Source organism: Mytilus galloprovincialis, chromosome 4 (genome assembly GCF_965363235.1).
Source record: "Mytilus galloprovincialis chromosome 4, xbMytGall1.hap1.1, whole genome shotgun sequence".
NCBI classification, from domain to species: domain Eukaryota; kingdom Metazoa; phylum Mollusca; class Bivalvia; order Mytilida; family Mytilidae; genus Mytilus; species Mytilus galloprovincialis.
This window is the reverse complement of record NC_134841.1, coordinates 41,028,219-41,049,618: the sequence shown is the minus strand read 5'-3', so window position 1 is coordinate 41,049,618 and position 21,400 is coordinate 41,028,219. Positions and strand designations below refer to the sequence as shown.

Sequence of the window (21,400 nt, the reverse complement as noted above, 5' to 3'; positions counted from 1 at the left end):
CAAAATGTGAGGAAAAAAAATCATCGGGTATATTATCTGTCTCAAATTCATCCATTGTCAAAGTGTTTGTTTGGAATTAATGATTGTATGTCTCGTTCACATTCATCTATACACGTGTGTATAAACTGTTTCCTTAGGATTTATGACAACATCCGCTTTCTTCGTGTATTTCCGTACCCCGGAAACAACCGACACATGACTTTATCGCAATGTGCCACACGCTGGTGTATTAATATAGTGCCATGTTTCAAGTTAATTAACATGTCTTTAAATTGGGCGCGGCATCGCAGATGAACCGTTTGAAGTCGGGTCGTAGTAGTTCCTGTCAATATAATACTTCCATGGTAATATAGAAAAAAAAAAGTTTACTGAAATAACAATTTCGATTGACATGCACTTTCACTCAAAGAAAAACAAACGTTTATTGACGTATCAACAATTTTTTTTTAAATATTTGTTAACCTAACAAAAGAACCATACTTTAACAACTAATGAATTGGAAGTATTAAACTACTCTTAAATTTGTTTTAATATTCTTGCAAGAAGGTGGTCATCAATGTGAAAAGAACAGTAACTCATACAGATCGACGTGCTTTCTACACTGAATTGAGAACAAGCCTACTTAAAGTTTGGAAATCCAACCAATGAAGAGAGAAAAATAACCAACAAAATTGTCCAAACAGTAAATCAATAGTTCAAGGCCAGCATTACATGTCTACAACAATTAAAAATATATATTAACTAGATCCAATCCATTTGTGATATTGAGGCATAATTGTTCCTATCGATACATTCAAATTTCGTCTTGCATTAAAATATATTTATATATCAGTCTAGTAAAACATAGGTTTGAACACAATACCAATTTCATTTTAAATAAATCTTTGATATGAAAAAACGTCACCTCATGATAGCGTTTCTTTGTTTACATTGTTGTTAGATTTAATACATCAGTTTGCCATCATTTTCCAACGTTTAAATATCTTATGAGTTGCTATCTTAAAAAGTTTCAATAGATTCCAGCCAGAATTTTGTTCATTGCAACATTTTCTAATATTAAGATTTAGCAAGATGATCCTTGTAGTATTGACCATTTGCGGAGCCAGGGGGGTCCGGGGGTTGGACCCCCCCCCCCCCCTCCTTTTTTTTTGGCCGATCAATGCATTTGAATGGGGCATATAGCTGGAACCCCCCCCCTTTTATTCTGGGTTGGGAACCCCCCCTTTTTTAAATGGCTGGATCGGCCCCTGTTGGAGACATTTAGAATAACCTCAAGATTGTATTTGTAAGATTAAATGAAATCCATACCATTAGCCCATGTGGGCGTTCCAATATACAAAGTTGTAAGATTAAAGACTATAAAGGTTTTTTCTACTTCCAGAAGATCTTACACAACAATTTGTTAAAGGTCAATTTTCAAATTTCCTGCTTGACGTACTCCTTGAAGAACTTTTCAACAAGCATCCATGCAATAGACCACTTTCGAGTTCATCCGTCACCGGCAAAAACTTGTCAATTATGCGCGCCTTTATGACGTCATTTACCAGATAGAGGGGATCGCCTGTATCCCTGCACTATTTACGTTCATCAAGCGTCTTAGTGATCGTCGTTGTGCAGGATAAACTAGAAATAATGGTTGTTCTGTAGGTACTTAATGACAATTCCCTAATGACAGCAGTGCTGATTGTCAATTTTGAGAATTTAATTTGCTGAATAATTCGTACAATATAGAATTATAGTTTTCCAACCACTCGCTCAACATTGAAACGGAAATGACGACGCCCCTAAACGCACAAATGACGTTCACTAAAACCAGAGTTTTTGACGGAAATGCATCGAACTCGAAAGTTGTCTATTACTCGTGTATTGCCTGGTTAGTCCTGTCAATCTGCGCCAAAAATAGCCTGACCGAGAACTAATTGCAACAGAAAGTTTTTAGTGTTTATTCAATAGTTTAAGGTGTCCTTGTTCACATATTAAAAATCGCCATAAATCCAGGCAGGCATTTAGTGATTTTTTGGGGTAAAAAATGTGGATTTTGAAGAAAAATCGTGAAAAACTGGAAAAAACATCCAACTCAATCTTCTATCAAATACAAGCAGAATTGGTTACGTTCAATCGATATAAACGCTGATGTCTTCGCTTCAAACAGGATTTCTTTCAATAGAATGCAGTACTATTGCATTTTTGGGTGAAAATAACCTTTTTTCTGCAAAAAATCATGAAAAATCGGAAAATCCCTACAATACCATATAGTTATTAATAGAGACCATACGTGGTTTATCTGTCAATTAGAAAATTCTGGGTTTATTAATAAGATGATGGTGCCATTATGTTTGTGCAAAACAATTGCCATAAATCCAAGAAGGCATTTACCGAATTTTTGGGAAGAAAATGTGGATTCTGACGAAAAACGGTGGAAAACTGGAAATAACATGAGCAACACTCTCCTTTCAAAATACAAGCGAAATTGGACTTTGGTTAAATTAGTAAGAAATAACTTTGCTGTCTTCGCTACTAATATGATTACTTACATTCAAATGCAATATTATTGCAATTTTGGGTGAAAATAAGCATTTTCGGCCGAAAATCAATGAAATCTGTAATTTTCCATATACTCTCTTAAATTTAAAAATAGACAGCAAACGTGAATAGAATAATCAATTCCGATGTTGAAACTGTATTTCGAAATCATAAAATTAGTTTAGTTTACTAGATCTATTCTATAAGTTAAATTGTTAATAATCTAAGAACTCTTTTTTAACAAAAAAGCTAGTTTAATATTGTATTATATCAGAAGTACTATTTCAATGCAAGAATCACGATAAGTTGATCAATCATCAGATTCTGAATCATAGATCGGGGTACATCCATTACAACAAGTTGTGCCCCTGCATTCTGTACAAGCAACAGAACATTCAAGACCATGCTTCCTACAATTACATCGTTTAGTATCACAGTTACATTTGCATCTACAATAAATTGTTTTCAAGAGTTCTTCGGGAGCAGGAGGCAAGCTAGATCTAACAGGTAGGTACATGTTTCCATCAATTAACCAACCCCAGTCTTTTACATTCATGTTAACGTCCTCGCCATTCCAGACTTTCATTTGATAGAATGCTCTTAGAATATGGAATTGTGCTGCATTCGATGTTGGTGGAAGAGTGTGTACCTCTACAAATTTGGAACTGGTCATTACTTTCGATGTAAATTTTCTAAAGCGTAGCAGATCTAAGCCTTCATGCTCAACTCCGTTATAAAGACACACAATTACTTCTTCGCCAATTCTAAGTACTTCCTCTTTAGACATAGTATCGGTAAATGTATGTGCACATTCCATGAAATATACATCAGTTTGTGCCTTCTTTACAGCTTGTCCTTTTCCGATTCCAAAAAGTCTTGAAGTTGTATCGCATCCCGAAATTGCATGGACAAACGGCAGAACTTTGCAGAACTCCTCTCCAAGCAATTTCTTTGTTTTCTTAAGGTCCCATACCTTGAACTTTTTAGTTGACTGTTTCATTTCAGATTGAAAGATAATGTTGTGATGGCAAGAGTTCATATGGTAACACAACAATACCAAAAGATCCGTATCTTCACCAATGAGGACAGTCGTTGTAGATTTTGCACTCTCAACTGCAGTTTGAACAATTAATACGTCGGCGTCGCTTTCTGCGTGATGTGAGACAATATTTTGACTTTTGAAGCGTTCCGCAAGAAGATTTATAAAGTTTTGTTTGTTTTCTACATTTCCTAAGAACTGTTCTTTCTTTGATTTGAAGGGAGTGTCTTCTTTGAATAGCACTTTGGTTCCAACTATACCTTTTGTTCGTCTTTGATGAGTGGGGTCTTTTGTAGATGGTCCATTTTCATAGCCATCGAAAACAACAATTGCTGTGTTATATTTTCTACAGACGTGATCAACATACAAGTCAGCAATTCTTCCGAACGTTACACCTCTCGGCCATTGAATACGATGCAACAAGGATCCACCATCAAGAACGTACTGCACATCAGTTGTAGAAGTCACATATTCCGCTGAACAATCACCAATTGCCCACAAAGCTTCGGCAAGGTTTGATTTTTGAGGTTCTCGCATGGCACCTGATGTATCAAACATCGCTGATGGAAAATTACTCAGTTCGTATGAAAAGATTTTAGATACATCATCTGTGACATGTTTAGCGGCGGTAATCAATCTCTGAAAAAGTAGCTGAGAACTGACATTAAGGGTGTCACCTTGTGTTCTTATTTTTGTCTTTTCATTCAAAGTTTTCACTTGCATGCTTCTTTTAAATGATATCGAAAATGCATCCTGATCTTTCATCGATTCAATGATTTTTTTCCCAACTAACTCAGTGTTGTGGACGTTAACTTCATCGGTAGCAGTGACCCCAGTTTCTATATTTCGAAGATCTAAACTCTCAGAAAAGGCATTTCTCTCACGTAGATACGAAAGAATAGTCAATACATCTTTGTTGTCTCTCTCTTGTCTCGATTTTGTGCTTTCTTTGTGTTGTTCACTAGTTGTTTACTGTAAATTTTCGACTGTTTGCATAGCTGAATTGATACTTGAGCATGCTGGCATTGAAAGAAGCCATTTCGCCCTTTGCACTTCAGTCATCCCTTTACCTCTTGTCATTCCTCCACTGGTTTTAACGCTCCTCATTAACGTCTGTTCAATTGCCAATTCTGTTGAAATTCCTGCCCAATATCTGTTGCTTCTCCTAACAACGTGATATCCTTCACAGAACTTCGAATACATATCGGGATATTCCGTTTCTAATGTTTGCATTTGTTGAAGATAACAATAGGCTGATTTCAAATATAAATTGTGTCCGGTTGCAGCAAAGAAGGGTAGCATTTCCTGTACAGCATGCAAATGTAAAAACCAATCACCGGTTCTCTCTGCTTTTATGAATAGTTTCATAATTTTAATCATGTCCATATATTGAATCCAGAGTTTTGCAGTTGGATACTTCGACAGTCTTTCAAACTCGTTCTTTATCGATTGATAAATGTCTTCTACATTTTCGTGGTTTTGGATGTTTTCAAGTGATGTTTTATTGTGCAGAATTTCCAAAAATGTCTGCAAAGCAGATTCAAACTTTGCTTTGAGGGATGATTTATTTTGCTCTGTACTACTAGTGTCTATGACTTCCTTGTCCTCAGCATTGACTTCATTCACATTTTCATCTGCACTTGCTTCAATTCCAAGTAAGGAAACATCAATCATTTTTGATAAAAGCATAATGTATAAAGCACAATCGATTATGCTATGTATATGACATCATATGCTCTATTGTGTTTGATGCATAAATATTTTCTAATAACTCATAGAGCCCAGACGACTGCATGGTATGGCCAATACACCCAAGAAAACTCATCTGCATGTGAAAACCACCAAGGCGTAGAACAACAGATTTAAGTGGACTTTCTCTTGGCTCGTTGTGTAATATCATTAAGGCTTTCCAGTAGAGAGGTTGATCAAAAGTAATTGAAGGTGTAACTTGAAGGCGATTGGCTTCTTTACAAATGAACGATAATGTGGAGAAAATACAGGAGATGTCGCTAGGGTTCAAATCAATCATTGGTAAAAAGTGTATAGATGATTCTCCAGGATATGGTCCTTCTTGAACTGTCTGCATAAATCCTGACCAGCTGACACGTGGTGAATGAAGAGGCCATGATATCTTCAATAACGTCTCTAAGGTTTTCGTCCGGTCATTGTTATTCATTCGTCTTAGTTCCTTCAAATTAAAACGGTGCATTTCAGCTGGTAATTTGTGGAATTTTATTTCAATTTTGCCGGATTTTATAATTTGTTCTGGTGTTGTATCTATTCTCGGAACCGGCTCTTTGAAAGTAATACCTGGTGTAACAGTAGCAATGATTCCCATACCGTGAAATGTGTCATTACCGTCTAAAGTGTGTAAATTATGATCCACATTGTCGGCCGAAAATATAATCGTATGCTCATCAACATCGTTTGGTAGATATGTATCTTGAGAGACTGCCGCGCTGGATTCAAAATTCAAAATTTCGCCGTACGAAGAGCAGAAACGAAGTGTATGAAGTACATCGATTAAGTATTTTGACGCAAAATGGTGGTGCAGTTGTATTCCTAAACCGACTTGTAGGGGTGCCATAATTACTCTCGGTCTGGTGGCTTGCATAACAGCTTGTCCTATCGAACAAATTTTTATATCAGAAGTCATACTGTTCAACAAAGTTGTCAAAAATGTTCTTAAGGATGACGGTAGGAACTCTTGATTTGCACTGATTGAAGACAATATGCTTGGATCTGGGTACACTTCCTTGTTTGTAGGAATGCTTTTTATGTCATTTAATATAAGTTTTGCTGCTACTTCAATTAACCTTTTCTGTTTCACTTGAATGTCTTCGTCTTTCGGTTGGTTATAAAATTCGTGCAGTATTTCTGATGCTGTCATTTTGAAAGTTACAACATCTGATTTCCCGTTAATTTCTGCTATAACAATGGATGTCCCAAAATGATCAAGGAGTTTCCTTTTCATATACTTGGAGCTGTATGGGTCATCTTCATTTTTGCAGTATTCTTTCATTTTTGCACAAAGATCTGAGATTGATAACTGTTCATCGTCATTTATTTCCAAATATGTCACTGTTTTCAAAAATGCTTCCGTTTGTGTCCAATTTGTTGGCCTTCCTTTGCCGACTTTCTGCACTTTTGGACTAGGTTCTTGCATATGTTTTGGTATTTGTCTCATTGTTCTGAAGTTTGTGCTACATACTTGATGATAAACTGCATCGACCGCTGGTAAGTCTCTGCCAAATTCTATTCGTTCTAAAACCTGATAACCCCATTCATCATTGCGATCTAAACATGTGGCCCTAACTGCATTTTGAAAGTCAAACGTGCGCACAGGGTAACAATCTGCACTTCTTTTGTTGCCATTCTTTTTTATTGGTAGTGCACAGAACAGACAATGGTCACGGAAGGAAAAGTTATTTGCAGCTGATCGTAACTGACGAGATTTCTCGCTTAGTACGGAACTATTTTCCAATTGTCTTATTTCTCTGTGGCGACAGAAATCCCTACGACAATCCTGATGTACTATTTGACCGGGACGAGTTTCAATACTAGTCTTCAGCATCTCATTGGCTCTGTTTATACCTTCACATCCTTTCTGACGAAGAAGTACCGTTTTCTCACCATTGTCAAGGTAATTTTTTTTTACTTTTATAAATGTTAAACCGGCGTTCCATAGATTAATTTTTCGTCGGCATCTCCCCATTTCACAATGTTAGAAAAATTACACCATTAAACAAGTTTCTTTTAACTAGATGTTGTTATGTCATTAAATTACGGGTTGTAACATGTTAAAATCTCGAAAAAGTTTGGTATAAAACGAAATAAAAGGAAAATTGTTTGTTGAGTGTTGCATCTTGGGAAGGTAGCGTCTGCTATTTATAGACGCGGATTAAAACATCTCAATCAGGGTTTATTGACATGAAATTGGGTTTAATTGAATCATAATCATAAAAAATAAGTTCACTGTATTGTAATACTTACAAAATTTCGTCTTTAAAACAATATCCTTTCTGTTTGTCGTCATGTTGACGTCATGATAAACAAAATTCTAAATACCGGATCGGCTATGGATCAGCGTTGGTGACATAATTTTTTTAAAGAATTATATTATGTATTATTTGTGAAATATAGTATATTTTGGTGGCGATTTTTTCTGTATTGTATAGTGATGGAAGGTGAATATTTTAACGTCTTTATTTTTTCTGTTGCAATTTGTTCAGGGTCAAACTGCAAACTCACTGGACTAGGTTGGAGCATCCCGATTAAAAAAAAACAAATTGAAAGTAGACTTATATTTAAACGTGTCAAGAATAATGCCATACTATGCAACTTCAAATGCAGATTAAACATCGTGGAATCCCATGAATAAACTATTGTCTATACAATTCGCTGACTTTTCTAATATGATCATATCTCGATTCTGTTTTATTTTGATAAAGTAGAGTTTAAAGTCCCTTTTGACAAGGTTGTATTGACTGCAGTGCTAGTGGAGTTTCTCTATCAATCCACATATTCTACCGTGTTGTTCTTCCAGCCTAATGCTGAAGACTGTAGTTCATCTTTAGTGCTTTTGTTGACATCAAGTGTTTTCGATGGTGGTGACTTTCGAATTGACTAGGTTACAGGATATTCGTTCATCTTTTGTGTTTTTGTTGACAACAATTACTTTGATGGTGGTGACTTTTGAAATAACCAGGTAACAGGGTATTTGAGTTTGACGATGTGTTAATCTGGAGGATTTTGATATCTGTTTTGCTTAGACTATTCATAACTTTTCCAAGTTGGACTGTGTGATTTTCTAAGGTTTGGATTCTGGTCCTTCTAATGTTGTGATATCTGCTTTTCATTACTTGGCTTTTCTTGTTATAGTGTTATGCATATTTTGCAAGATTGAAAGCATTATGTAGGTACATTCTGGTCGTGACATGCTTCTGGTTTATCTCTTGTGTTGATGATTTTCAGAATATCATACTTTCTGAGAGACAGCAGACATTGTATACTTCTAGAATCATGTGAAGTTTTTATGTTGTTTTGTTAGTAAATAGTTATCAAAGGTACCAGGATTTTAATTAAAATACGCCAGATGCGCGTTTCGTCTACATAAAACTCATCAGTGACGCTCAAATCAAAATAGTTATAAAGCCAAACAAGTACAAAGTTGATGAGCATTTTATATCCAAAATTCGCCACCCCATTAACATTTAATATGATAATCGTTTGTAGTGAGTCTTTCATTCATAAATCTTCGGAAATTTCACAACATTTTGCTTTGTACTTCGGATTTTTTTTTTTCGAACTGACAAATCAGATTCCTATACTGTCCATTGTAGATTTTAATACAAAGGCAGTGATGAAAGATTTCAAATCTATCATCCATGTCAATATTTTGTTCAAATTCGCCTTATCAGAGCAAATTAATGACTATCTCTTAAATTTCCCAATTATTCATACGTGAGCAGAAAATACATATAATATGATTTCTCTTGTGTGCACAACAAGTGTTCGTAATCGGCTTCACTTTAGACTACAAGTTTGGCAAAAAGTTGCTATATGTAGTTGAGAAATCAGTTGTTCCATGAAGTCACGACAACAGTTGTAATGTTTATCAAAATGAATCAGCTGTTAGAAATACAGACCACAACTGAGATGAGTGGCAAATTCAAATGTTACACATAGAAACATAAACAATTGATGTAATTTTCAAAGAAAACATCATCTACATGAATATAGTCCTAGCTGCTCTGACGATTGACAGTAGGTTTTTTTTTTTTTTTTTTAGATTTGATGGGACAGGGCAAATCCCATAAGGACAGGCAAAAGTAAGAGCAACGATATTGAATGGTCAATAACTGATATGTGTAGTACGAAAAAGATAGCTGCCACATATAGCAGGTCAATAAATGATAAAAGTAACTAAGTGACAGCTTCATGTGTCATATATGTTGATGTCATCAATTACTCCATTATTTTGCAAGGAAAAGAAAAATAATCGATGACATCGAAGCAATGACAGTTACTGCATGATTACTCTAACAATGTATTTGTATATAACAAAGTCAGTAAACAAAAATTTCTTCCGGAAAGTATACTATAGGGTTATTGCATGAACATTGGGGAATATTGTCCCGAGTAGAACTTTATATTGCACAAGCTTGCGAGTGCAATATATGTTCTACGAGGGACAATATTCACCAATATTGATGCAATAACCCTTTTATTGTATAGCAATATAATATTTAAAAGTAAGAATTGGTTTAAACTAAGATTTTGTCATTGATGACGTCATGAATTTTGAAGATTTATTGCACTAGTGCAAAATTAGAATTTATTGCATGCAAACTTTTGGTTACTTTCTGTGGGAAATATTATATTGCTATGCAATAAATCAGATTTATGTTTTCACATTCAAGTGAAATATCACCCTATAACTATTTTTAAATCAGTGGTTGTTACATATGCAGCTCTAACATGGAGCACTTTCGATAAATACATAAACACTTTGTTGGTTTCTGGAAGTGATTACCTGTTGTTGACTCTGTGTCATGTTAGCATGTGTTAACTTTGTCGTGTGATTTGCTACACCGAGCACTCGCAAATGTTGTTGAAAAATTACTATTATTTGGTATGTCATGTATTTTTACAATCTTGTTCATCTCACTTCCTTTTTGATTTACTGGAGTGAATGTATATGTAATATCTGCTAAATTCTTTTGCAACACTTTTTACAATATCATGTGAAGATATTGTTTATACAATCTTGTTGACCCTTAAATTATTGCCTAATTTTGTTGTTATTGCAGCTTTGCACAAAGATACATATAGCAATATTGTATGTATCTGTATAAGTAAAACTTGTTCATATCTATATGCTTTTCAGAATAAAAAAAAATAGTAGGTACTATATAAACTGACAAGCCAAGCCATTGACTTTAAAAAATAATCTTGCAATGTAGATGTGTTCCGTTATTATTGCATTGTCTGATAAAAATGTAAAAAAAACAAGACCTGATGTCTTATCAAAAGCTAAACTTCAAGAGCACTCTAGTAATGTCAAATTTTAATTGTATGTTTTAAATTTTAAAGGAGGCACACCTGTTTGTCTTAAAACTAGACTAATCAACTTAATGTATAAGGTATAATTTTCAGTTCAGATTAATAGGATTAAGGTGTTCCGATAATCTGATGTAGTAAACAATCATAATGGTAGTTATCTTTGACCATGACATTATCACACCTAAATAGCACAAAAATATTTAGGAATTAAATAACTTATGCAGATGGAAGAACTTTAGTGGTATCTGCTAAAAAAAATTCTTTCATCTGATTCTATGCAATGCAGAGCTTGACATTTGTATTGGCCTTTATCTTTTTCAGAAGATAATAGGTTGACTTATTGATGTCTTTTCTGTTGTTTTTTTTTTACTTTTTTCAGGTTACAATTTAACTGATGTATCATACTCTTCATCTCTTCATACATAAATATCCATTACAAATATGTTCAGATTCAAAACTGCTTTCAGGAGCATGGCAACTTTACAACTTCAATTTTCTTAATATCAAACACTGACTTTATTTGCAACCACTGGGTCGATGCCACTGCTAATGGAGATTTATTTCCCCAAGGGAATCACCAGCCGAGTATTCAGCACTTCTGTGTTGACTTGAGTTATCATTGATATGTTCATAATTATAAAACAACTGTTAACAAAACTTTGAATTTTTGAAAAACTATGGCTTTTCTACGTCAGGATTAGATTACCTTAGCTGTATTTGGCAAAACTTTTAGGAATATTTGGTCCTCAATGCTCTTCAACATCGTACTATATTTGGCCTTTTGAACATTTTTTAACTCGAGCCTCACTGATGAGTCTTTTGTATACGAAACGGGCGTCTGGCGTAAATGTAAAATTTTAATCCTGGTATCTATAATGAGATTTTATTTCCAACAACATATATCAACAATTGAGGAACAATACCATCATAATTGTTGCCAAAAATTTTCTTTCGAATATGCACTTAAACATACATTATGTATTCATTCATTTCAACATTATGCACCCTAAATAAGTAAAAAAAATGGCAATTATTATAACATAATATTACTTATAAACTTGAAATAATACCTAATAAAGGTTTTAAATACATGTAGTATCATCTTTGGAAAGAACCCTGTTAAATAGAAATTTCAGTCAAATTTTTAACGTGGGAAATAAAACTTCTATCCATATCTATAATACTAAAATTACGAGGTCCAATTTGTCAGCCGTCATCGGGTAAAAATGACAAATCAAAGAATTCAACTCTATATATAACTAATATAGGACAATGGTGTAGATTAAAAATTACACCACTCCAGACCCTTTTGTTTTCAGTATAATTAATATTGCCAATAATTAAGAAGTTCTGGGTCGAATCCGATACCGATACAAATAGTATATTCAGCTATTACCTTATCTGTACGTTCCGCATTTGACAGGCGTACCACCAAACGGTGTATTTAGGATTTTGCTATATACACGGGTCATAATCAAAGGAATGACACTACTAAATTCAATAATTGTCAAATTGTTCCCTATTGTAGTTTCATTCAGAAATCAGCAAGACTTTCTAAGATAAATAATATAGGACAATGCTGTTGATTAAAAAAATACTCCATTCCTGGATAGCCAGGACCTTTTGTTTTCCAAATAATTAATATTTCCAATCACTGATAAGTTCCAGGTCGACGGGTTCAAACAGAAAGATTTGAAAGCAGAGAAAACTGTGTATCTTATAATCGACATGACTTATCAGATGACAATACTAATTACTAAAGTAAGGCTTAGGCATAGTTATATGCTTTAATTCAGTCAAGGACCCGCAATATCACAGGTGTGTACTTGTATATATATAAAAAGCTTAAACAAACAACATTTTACTGTGATTCTATTAAGTGTATGTTGTTGTGTCATTGCCTTATATTCCACAACTTCTTTTTGCACAAAACCATGTTATAACACAACACAAAATAAGTTATAATCTACATCTTAAAAATGTTTGTTAAGTTTATGGAAGATCTTCCCCTTTAGAGATTATGTAGATGACATCTGGAAATTAAAGTATCCTGATTATATTTAGTATTTTTTATTATACCTGCAATAACATTCAATTCACATTATTGAAATAATCAGATTAATCAGCCTAAGATTAAGCACAATAAATCTTTTAATAAGGATGTCTATATTTATTTAAGGTATTTCCCAATTTTAATAAGATAATCTTAAACTTTTGTTTATACAAAGACAATGATTCTCAACACTTTGCCTTTGGAAGGAAATGTGGTGATATATTTTTAAATCTGTGTTCTTTTAAGAAACTTGAAAAAAATATCAATTATACATATTAGCACAAGTAAAATGTTGGATAATAATCAACAACAAACAATAATTTAATTTTGGATGTAACACGTCTTCTGATTGGCTGACGTTATTTTGTTATGAGCCCATACACATAATTTAGTCATGTGACTTGACGTCACCAACCTTTTTTTCATGGTTTTCTACAGTTTAAAATGAAATTTAGAATTAAATTATAAGAAATGACTGTAATATTTTTTCTGTCTATTCGAAATAACATAAAAAATGTGGTGCACACTGTTAAATAACCCGCTACGCGCGTTATTCAGTGCGCACCAAATTTTTTATGTTATTTCTTCATAGACAGAAAAAATATTACAGTCATTCCTTAAATAACCATTTACAAATCTATGTTGTAGTTTTAGTTTTTTTATTACTTTCTTAATTTTTTAACATAAATCATTTCTCAACTTTTCCTATATAAAGTCTCTACATAATACACTGTTTCATTTAGGGTTACTTTGATCGATATAGACAATGTCTATATCATTCAAAGTTATCCTAAATTTTGAAACAGACAGCAGTCAAGTCATACAGATACCATTGAAACTGAAATAAGAACTGTTGGCCTGTAACAATCAAATTTAATGTAATGTCAACAAATAACCACATTTTTTTTTTAAAATAAGGCAGTTAGTTTTTTCGTTTGAATTGTTTTACATTGTCATTTAGGGGCCTTTTAGAGCTGACTATGCAGTATGGGATTTGCTCATTGTTGAAGGCCACATGGTGACCTATAGTTGTTAACTTCTGTGTCATTTTGGTCTCGTGTGGAGAGTTGTCTCATTGGCAATCATACCACATCTTCTTTTTTATACATAATGACTTGTCTGCTGCTTCTGAAATCGTTTGATTGCTCCGGCTCCATTAATGTTTGATTGCTTGTTATTCTTAAACTCCACTTTCAATGCCAAGGCTATTTAATTTCAGTAATTTTGGAACTCACAACCTCTAATCTACTTAGACCTTTCAGCTCCCTAGTCCCCCATTAATGTCCAAAGCCTTTATCTAAAGGTAAAGAATACCTTAAGGATGTACACATCTGAGGAGACAAACATTTCTAGAATTTAACTTTGTTTCTTAACCTGATTTTAGGGTTTATAAGACTTTTAAAAAAATTATTGGTGAAGAAAAAATCACATGGTGGTGGACTTCTTTTTTTTTTTTTTGCTATGGGCATCGGAAATACCCAATTTTGATGTCAGATTTTCCCATTTTTTCATCAATTTTTACCTGTTTTTGGGCTATTATCATGAAAAAAAATCACAGTTCCACAATAAAACTTATTTTCATACTATCAATAAAGATGAAGTGGACAAATCTGAATAAATTTAACTTAAAAAAAAATATAGGTAGGTGTTAATATAAGAAAGTTTTATCATATTTTGATGATTTGTTGTGTCAAATTTACCATGCTGTCAATTTTGTAAATTTGTGATTTTTCTCAGTTTTAAGAACAAAATGCATATTATTTCAACTTCTTTGTTATAAATGATTGAAAACATACATATCTAAGAAATTGGAAAAGACAAAAATAATAAAGGATGTAAATGATTCTTGTAAAATCAATTTGTGTACCCCTCACCCATTTTCTCAAAATTTTGACCAAAAAGACTGACTTGTTTAGTCATAAAATTTGAAAAATTGATTACTCAAAACCTATTCATTGTAAGTACACATTTTTTTCACAGAGTTAAGTTTGATTATTTTATTTTTAAAATTCATTGATATTTTCCACTTGTATCACATGTTTTGGAAATAATTCCAGAACGAGATTTCAAAACTGAAATGTCAGAAGAATACATCCTTAATGAAAGCAAGTTACATAATTTTAGATCTTGGATGGCATACAAAATTTTAACACATTATATCTTATTTTTATTACACAACAAAATCAGGTAATCAACCTTATCGGCCTTAGCTATCAACCTCAAGTGGATGATCTTAATTTCACACTTACATGTCGACACCTATTGTTAACACTTCACTCTAATCATGGAAGTATTATATTGACAATATAATACTTCCATGTTCTAATCAATGAACAATCCATGATGATAATATAGACACTGGACTCATCAATATTTTTTTTTCTAATTTTATTATTATCACTTTTTCCAAATTTCTAAAATTTTGCTTGGTCATTTTTGTGTGATAATTTTAAATGTCAACTTACTGGACTGAGTGTGATTTTTCTCAGTTAAGGTGAGTGAGAATACGATGACATCATTTGCCAACAGCATTAATCTTTCCAAGGTAAATAGTAATAGTCCAATTATTTATGGTCCTTGAATTCAAGGAAGTTTCTCTGCTACATCTCATCTCAGGGTTATTGCCCTTTGATGAGATTGTAGATGAGAAACTTCTTCTTGTTGCATTAGAAAAACAGTACAAAACACAAAAACTTAACGTTGACTAAGTAAACTTGAAATTGATATCAAGGTTAGATGAAACCTACCAGACTGAAATGTACACCTAAACGGTGACCTTACGATCATTCCATACACAGAATATAGTTAATATAATGCTTACAGTATCTGAAGAACAGATCTAATCATATAAATTTAACCTTAATAACTGATCCATGAAAAGAGGCTGAGGTAAGCTGAACCCTGTCTGATGGACATGTAGACCTTACAAGGAGCCCATATACCAAATATACCCTATAACCCGGCAATAATGTAAATTCTTATGACTAAAAAAAAATTAAGAATTACAAGCAATCACTGAACCATGAAATGAGGACATATGACAGACGCAAAATAATGTATCTTTATACAAGGTATGAAACCTCTGTTAGGTTTTCTCCACCTTTCATTGCAGACAAGACATAAAATTGGAGACCTTTTTTGTTTTCCTGATATTTCACATTAAAGTGCAAAAACAGGTTAACAAGCATTAACAAACTCTTAATTATCTACCCTGAATTTAAACGCTACATCGCACTACGTCTAAAGTTCCCAATAATGAAATTAATACTAACTGATTCATAAACAGAGCAATAATTCTAATGCATCTAAAATAAATTCAAAACAAAATACAACTTGTTTAAAAAATTTCATTTCCAATTGATGTACTTGATATTAAATACTACTTTTGTCTCTATTTTATCAAGAAGCATATACCATTATGGTCATTCACATACATTGTAGATACTCAGTTTTTGCTTAGTTTGGTTGGTATACTTTTTTAATACAAAATACAACGGTCAAAAGTCCTTCTGAAAAGTTACACATACTCCAGACAAACTTTCTATTGGCGAAAACATGTGTTACACAGAAAAAATGAAAATACTTGTTACAAGTGTAGTTATGCTGAAGTTGAAAAATACAAAATATAGTAGCAGAAAGATCACAAGGGTTAAGATTTCATTGTCTTGCATTCTTGGAAGTGATTGATTCTTTGTATATATTTGCCTTCCAATGCTCAAATGGATGATCAAATATGTTCTAAAACCTCAGGAAAGTGTCCAGAGATAGCATAACTTATTTGAGAAGAATCATTTGAGCTTTACATATATAGTTTTATTCCCTTAAAATGTCATACATGTATTCAAACATGTCAGAACAAAACCAGAAGTATCTGTGCATTAAAAATAAATGGAGAATGTGTTCTCATAGACACAGATGATGCCCCTGCTTGCATACAACATTATAAAGGGACATAACTAAAGAACAAAGTGATAATACCCAATAATCATAAGGGATAAAAAGCTTTTGGCATTGTTAAGTAACATGAGAACATGATTTGCATCTCAAAATGACTGGGATTCAAACTAAGGACTCCTGGCACAATTAGCCATGCCTGTACCAACTGAGCTAAAAGAGAAGTGAAGCTATTGAAGGGTAATTATATGTCTAATTGGTAAGGGAGTTCAGTGTAATCATCTATCTAAGATAGACTTTGCATGACTGTGGGGATGAGAAATCAGAATTTTCTGTTTAAACTTTCTGTCTCACTATCTTTTAATCAAATGTGAATTTGACATGACCTTATCAAAATGATGAAGGATTAATAAATTGTCCTACCTGAATCTGCACTGAAATGTTATTAAATTCCAATCTTCTCTTCAATTCTTCCATCTTCAGTTATTTTCTGTATTCACCTCCAGTTAAATTTAGAAAGTAGAAGTTAAATATAGATTAGGGGAAAACACCTCACTGGATAGTCTTTTATGTTCTTCAAACTGAAATGAAAGTTGGTGTTCTTTTATTAATGAGATGAATTGTATACATGTAGCATAACTAGATTTTGTCACATTCACTTTATATACAACTTGTATAAAAACAATGATCCTTTAAAATCTTACACAAAATAAGAGAATTTACTGCCTTTAAGTAATGTATATGATACTGTAAATTCAGAAATTATTGCGATGTTTTTATTATTGCAAAAAATGCGACAGGATTATAATCATAATACTTTAAACTGGCATTTTGAAATTTTCTATATGAATTATACAGGATTTTTCTCAATATCGCAAAAATTAAAATCACATTTTTGCCTAAAATGACAAAATCGCAATAATAATTTCTGAATTTACAGTATATGTATAAAGAGAATTGCAAAAAAACATGACCATTAAAATAAACAACTTTATTAAAGAATTCATCAATATTATATTCATAGTACATGTAGTAGAGTGTGTCTGCAAACAGTATTTTCAAGTGAGTTTTAAAAGGTAGTTTAAGTAATCTCTCATTCATAATCTAAGTGTCTAGAACTTTGCATGTTAGATTCCACCTAAAAAATATGTGTCCATTTATATGGGGACACAATGCCCCTTCCCTCTTTTTCACTTCCACTATTACATTTTCATGTTTAGTGAACCAAAAAATCTTTGTCAAAACCCTAAATTATGGCATATATTAAACAGATCACTTGACACTTTATATGGTATATATGTACTAAATTTCATGTTGATTTAACATTAAACTACCTCAAACCAAAACTATAACGTAAACATCGACATCTGGGCCAAAAACATAATTTTGCATGAAATTAAACTAAAGAGCCTCTGTCGCTCACCTTGGTCTGTGTGCATATCATAACTGAAGCATACAGTCACAGATGGAATCGTGACAAAATTGTGTTTTGGTGATGGTGATGTATTTGTAGATCTTACTTTACAGAACATTCTTGCTGCTTATAATTATCTCTATCTATAATGAACTTGGCCCAGTAGTTACAGTGGAAAATATTTTGTAAAAATAAACCAAAATTTACAAAAATTATGAAAATTGTTAAAAATTGACTATTAATTGCAATAACTCCTTCGGGCCAGTGAGCTAAAAACTACTTTCATAGGTTGAGCATAAAAAAAAACTTATTTAGCCCAGTATTTACTAGGATACAAATTGAAGTGAATACTAAATCTTATATACTGATGTTCCTTAAAAATATTTTCCAAAAAGTTCTTTAAGAGCATCGAACTGATACATAAGCTCATCAAAGATATCAGGATTAAAACTTTGTTTGCCAGACATGTGTTTTGTCTACAGAGGACTTATTAGTGATGCTCAAATCAAATAAATGGGGAATATGTCCATGGAACACAGATACATTTTTTTTATGTCCCCATTTGCATGTACATGTAATGTTGTAAAGGGACACAACTCAAGAACTGTAAAAGAGAGGCTACCCAAATTTGTACTTGATCTGAGTTATGTGGTAAAAAGCATTGGTTGGAGAGTTGTCTCATTGGCACTCATACACATTTTCCTATATCTATTGTGCATAAGTTTCATTAGATTAGATTGAGGCAGAATAAAGTTAGAGAAAAGAAAAGAATAATTCAATAATTTTTCCATTTGGAAAACGTACAACTCTAGAAAGGTGAGGCCACCTAAATTCAAATTTGATCAGTGTTTTGTGGTATCATATGAGTATTGTGTATAAATTTCATAACATTTGGTTCAGGCAAACTAAGTTAGAGAACAGAAACCAAAATTTCAGCTTTTTTTCCATTTGTTTAGGGGCATAACTATAGAACAGTAAAAGTGACACCACCAAAATTCAAACTTGATCTGTGTCTTGTGGAAATAAGCATTGTGTTCAAGTTTCATAACATTTGGTTCAGGCAAACTAAAGTTAGGAAACAGAAAATCAGTTTTGGGGATTTAAGGACATATGGACTTAGAGACAGACAAGCATAAACTTAATGCCCCCTCCACTATGACAGGGGTATTATAAATGAAAAGGCCAAATAAAATATGATGGTACAGTGGAAAGCAGAAAATCTGCAGATTTGAAATATCACTGATTCATTATATGTTTCTGAGAAATGAATCTGAATAAAAATGTTGTTAAATGGAGACTTGGTGCAGTTTCAAATAGATGTTCATAATTACAGCATAGTGGACTAAATATTTAGAAATGGCAACTTAAAGTGAGAGAAAAAAAATAATCATTTCCCACTTTTTACATTGACTGTGTGGACCTGTCCTTAATAATATGGAGTTTCTATTCAGTAACCTGAGAAGACCTGAACTGAATATTTAAATGTTTTTGCTAAATGAATAGAGATCAATACAAGTACCTGATATGTAATGTTCGTTTACTTAAGATGCATTCTTCGTAAATCTCGAATTTAAACTTTTGCAGGTGGGAGTAGGTGGGGGAGTTAAAGCTTTGAAAATCACATGCTCTCTAAAAAAATATTTACACATAATCGATATTTTGTTTTTATTTCTTCCAGAAGATTGCAACAATGTGTAAATTTCATTTTTGGCAGGTTAAACATGCGTTCTACAATAATTTTGTCTTGACCTTTTGTGTTCATGTTCACTGTATGTTTACCTGACTGTACACAGGATTCTGAAGTTTTAATGAAAATTCTTTTATAATTTTTTTGTAACTATAATAATATAGAAACTCTTCAAGCCAAACACACCTTTTAATATAAGATATTTTTAAAATGACCTAGGGAAAGTTAATTACAGAAATATGTATTTCATTAATAAATATATTTAAAACAAATTATAACAACTAAAAAATTCTTCTAGTTGAGAATAAAAGCGAAACATTTTTAAATAATATCAATTCTTTGATAATTGTCCTCCTACTGACATGACTGACTTAGGAGTTTTAAAATCAGAATATTTCATGGTGCGGCTTACCAATATATAAATTGTATTGTTGTGGTAAAACAGTTTAAAATACTAATCTGTTAAATATATTTATAATGCAAAGTTAATCCTTTTATTTTTTGCATATGTAAGCATTATATCAAAGATTCTGCAGACATGCACTAATGGCATAAACATATATGTATCGGGGGTGGATTCTAAAATTTGCAAAGCAAGGGGTGTCTTCAGCTTGATACAGAATATTTTGATAATTTTGCCTAAAAAAAGAATTTAAGTTTGAATTTGTTCATACTTTAAAAAAAGAATTTAAGTTTGAATTTGTTCATACTTTAAAAAAAGAATTTAAGTTTGAATTTGTTCATACTTTAAAAAAAGAATTTAAGTTTGAATTTGTTCATACTTTAAAAAAAGAATTTAAGTTTGAATTTGTTCATACTTTAAAAAAAGAATTTAAGTTTGAATTTGTTCATACTTTGCAAAAAGAAATATATATTGTGATATGTAGGACTATAGTAATGAAAGAACCCTTTATACCTAAAAACAGCGTTTGCAAAGGAAATTTATTTCTAGAATTTTTAAGAAATAATGTGAAAATTGTTATAGTTATTGGTACGAACAGAAAAGTTGAGAGTTTAAAACATTTTTAGCAACATATAATTTTATTAAAATAAATTCAAAATTCTGTTTATATGAAATAAATATATAATTTATTGATAGTTTAATGATCTTTCATTAATTCATCATTCGAAGCTTCAGCCAAAAAATCTGACTTTTATCAATTATAGCCAATATTCATTTTTTTACCATTCTTTTCATGCATCATTTTTAATTTGTATATATTATAGACTAGTGTACATATAAATGCAAGTATGTTCATATACACAAAACAATATTTTAAACATGTCATTAAATCCTTTATTTTATTGCTTTTTAAAGTACATTTTGTTGTTTAAATTTTCGTTATCTTATTTGACCATATCCAATTTACATGTACAAACAAATCAAAGACAATTTAAGGAATGTAACACTTTCTGATTACAATATTTTCACATGTGTTTTCATGCCTGATATAAATAATTTTATATTGAATTTATATTCCGTGGATATATATGCTATTTCTATCTATTAATAGAAGACGCGTTAATGGAATTATGTACAGACTTGCAGATCTGTTCATTCATGACCATTTAACTACATTTAGCACCTTGTAAATAAACGTGTAAAGTCTTGTTTCATTTTCTCCCACGAAATTCATTCGGAAATTGTCTTGTACATTCATTTGAAAGAAAAAATCAAAAACTATCCGAAAGATAACATGCAAAGTGAAACTAATTTTTTAACCT

At 32.2% G+C, this 21,400-nt stretch overlaps 1 protein-coding gene across 1 annotated transcript in view; it reads right to left on the bottom strand.

The window, feature by feature from the left end:
• The window catches only part of LOC143072160 (focadhesin-like), a 292,655-nt gene extending 271,346 nt beyond the window's left edge, over positions 1 to 21,309 (bottom strand). Inside the window, exons 1-2 of the mRNA XM_076246976.1 lie at positions 21,262 to 21,309; positions 16,998 to 17,155 (exon numbers count right to left, since the gene is read on the bottom strand). Of these exons, the coding sequence (XP_076103091.1) occupies positions 16,998 to 17,051 (54 nt within the window). The 5' untranslated portion in view covers positions 17,052 to 17,155; positions 21,262 to 21,309. The remainder of the gene's footprint in view (positions 1 to 16,997; positions 17,156 to 21,261) is intronic.
• Positions 21,310 to 21,400: the final 91 nt, after the last annotated feature.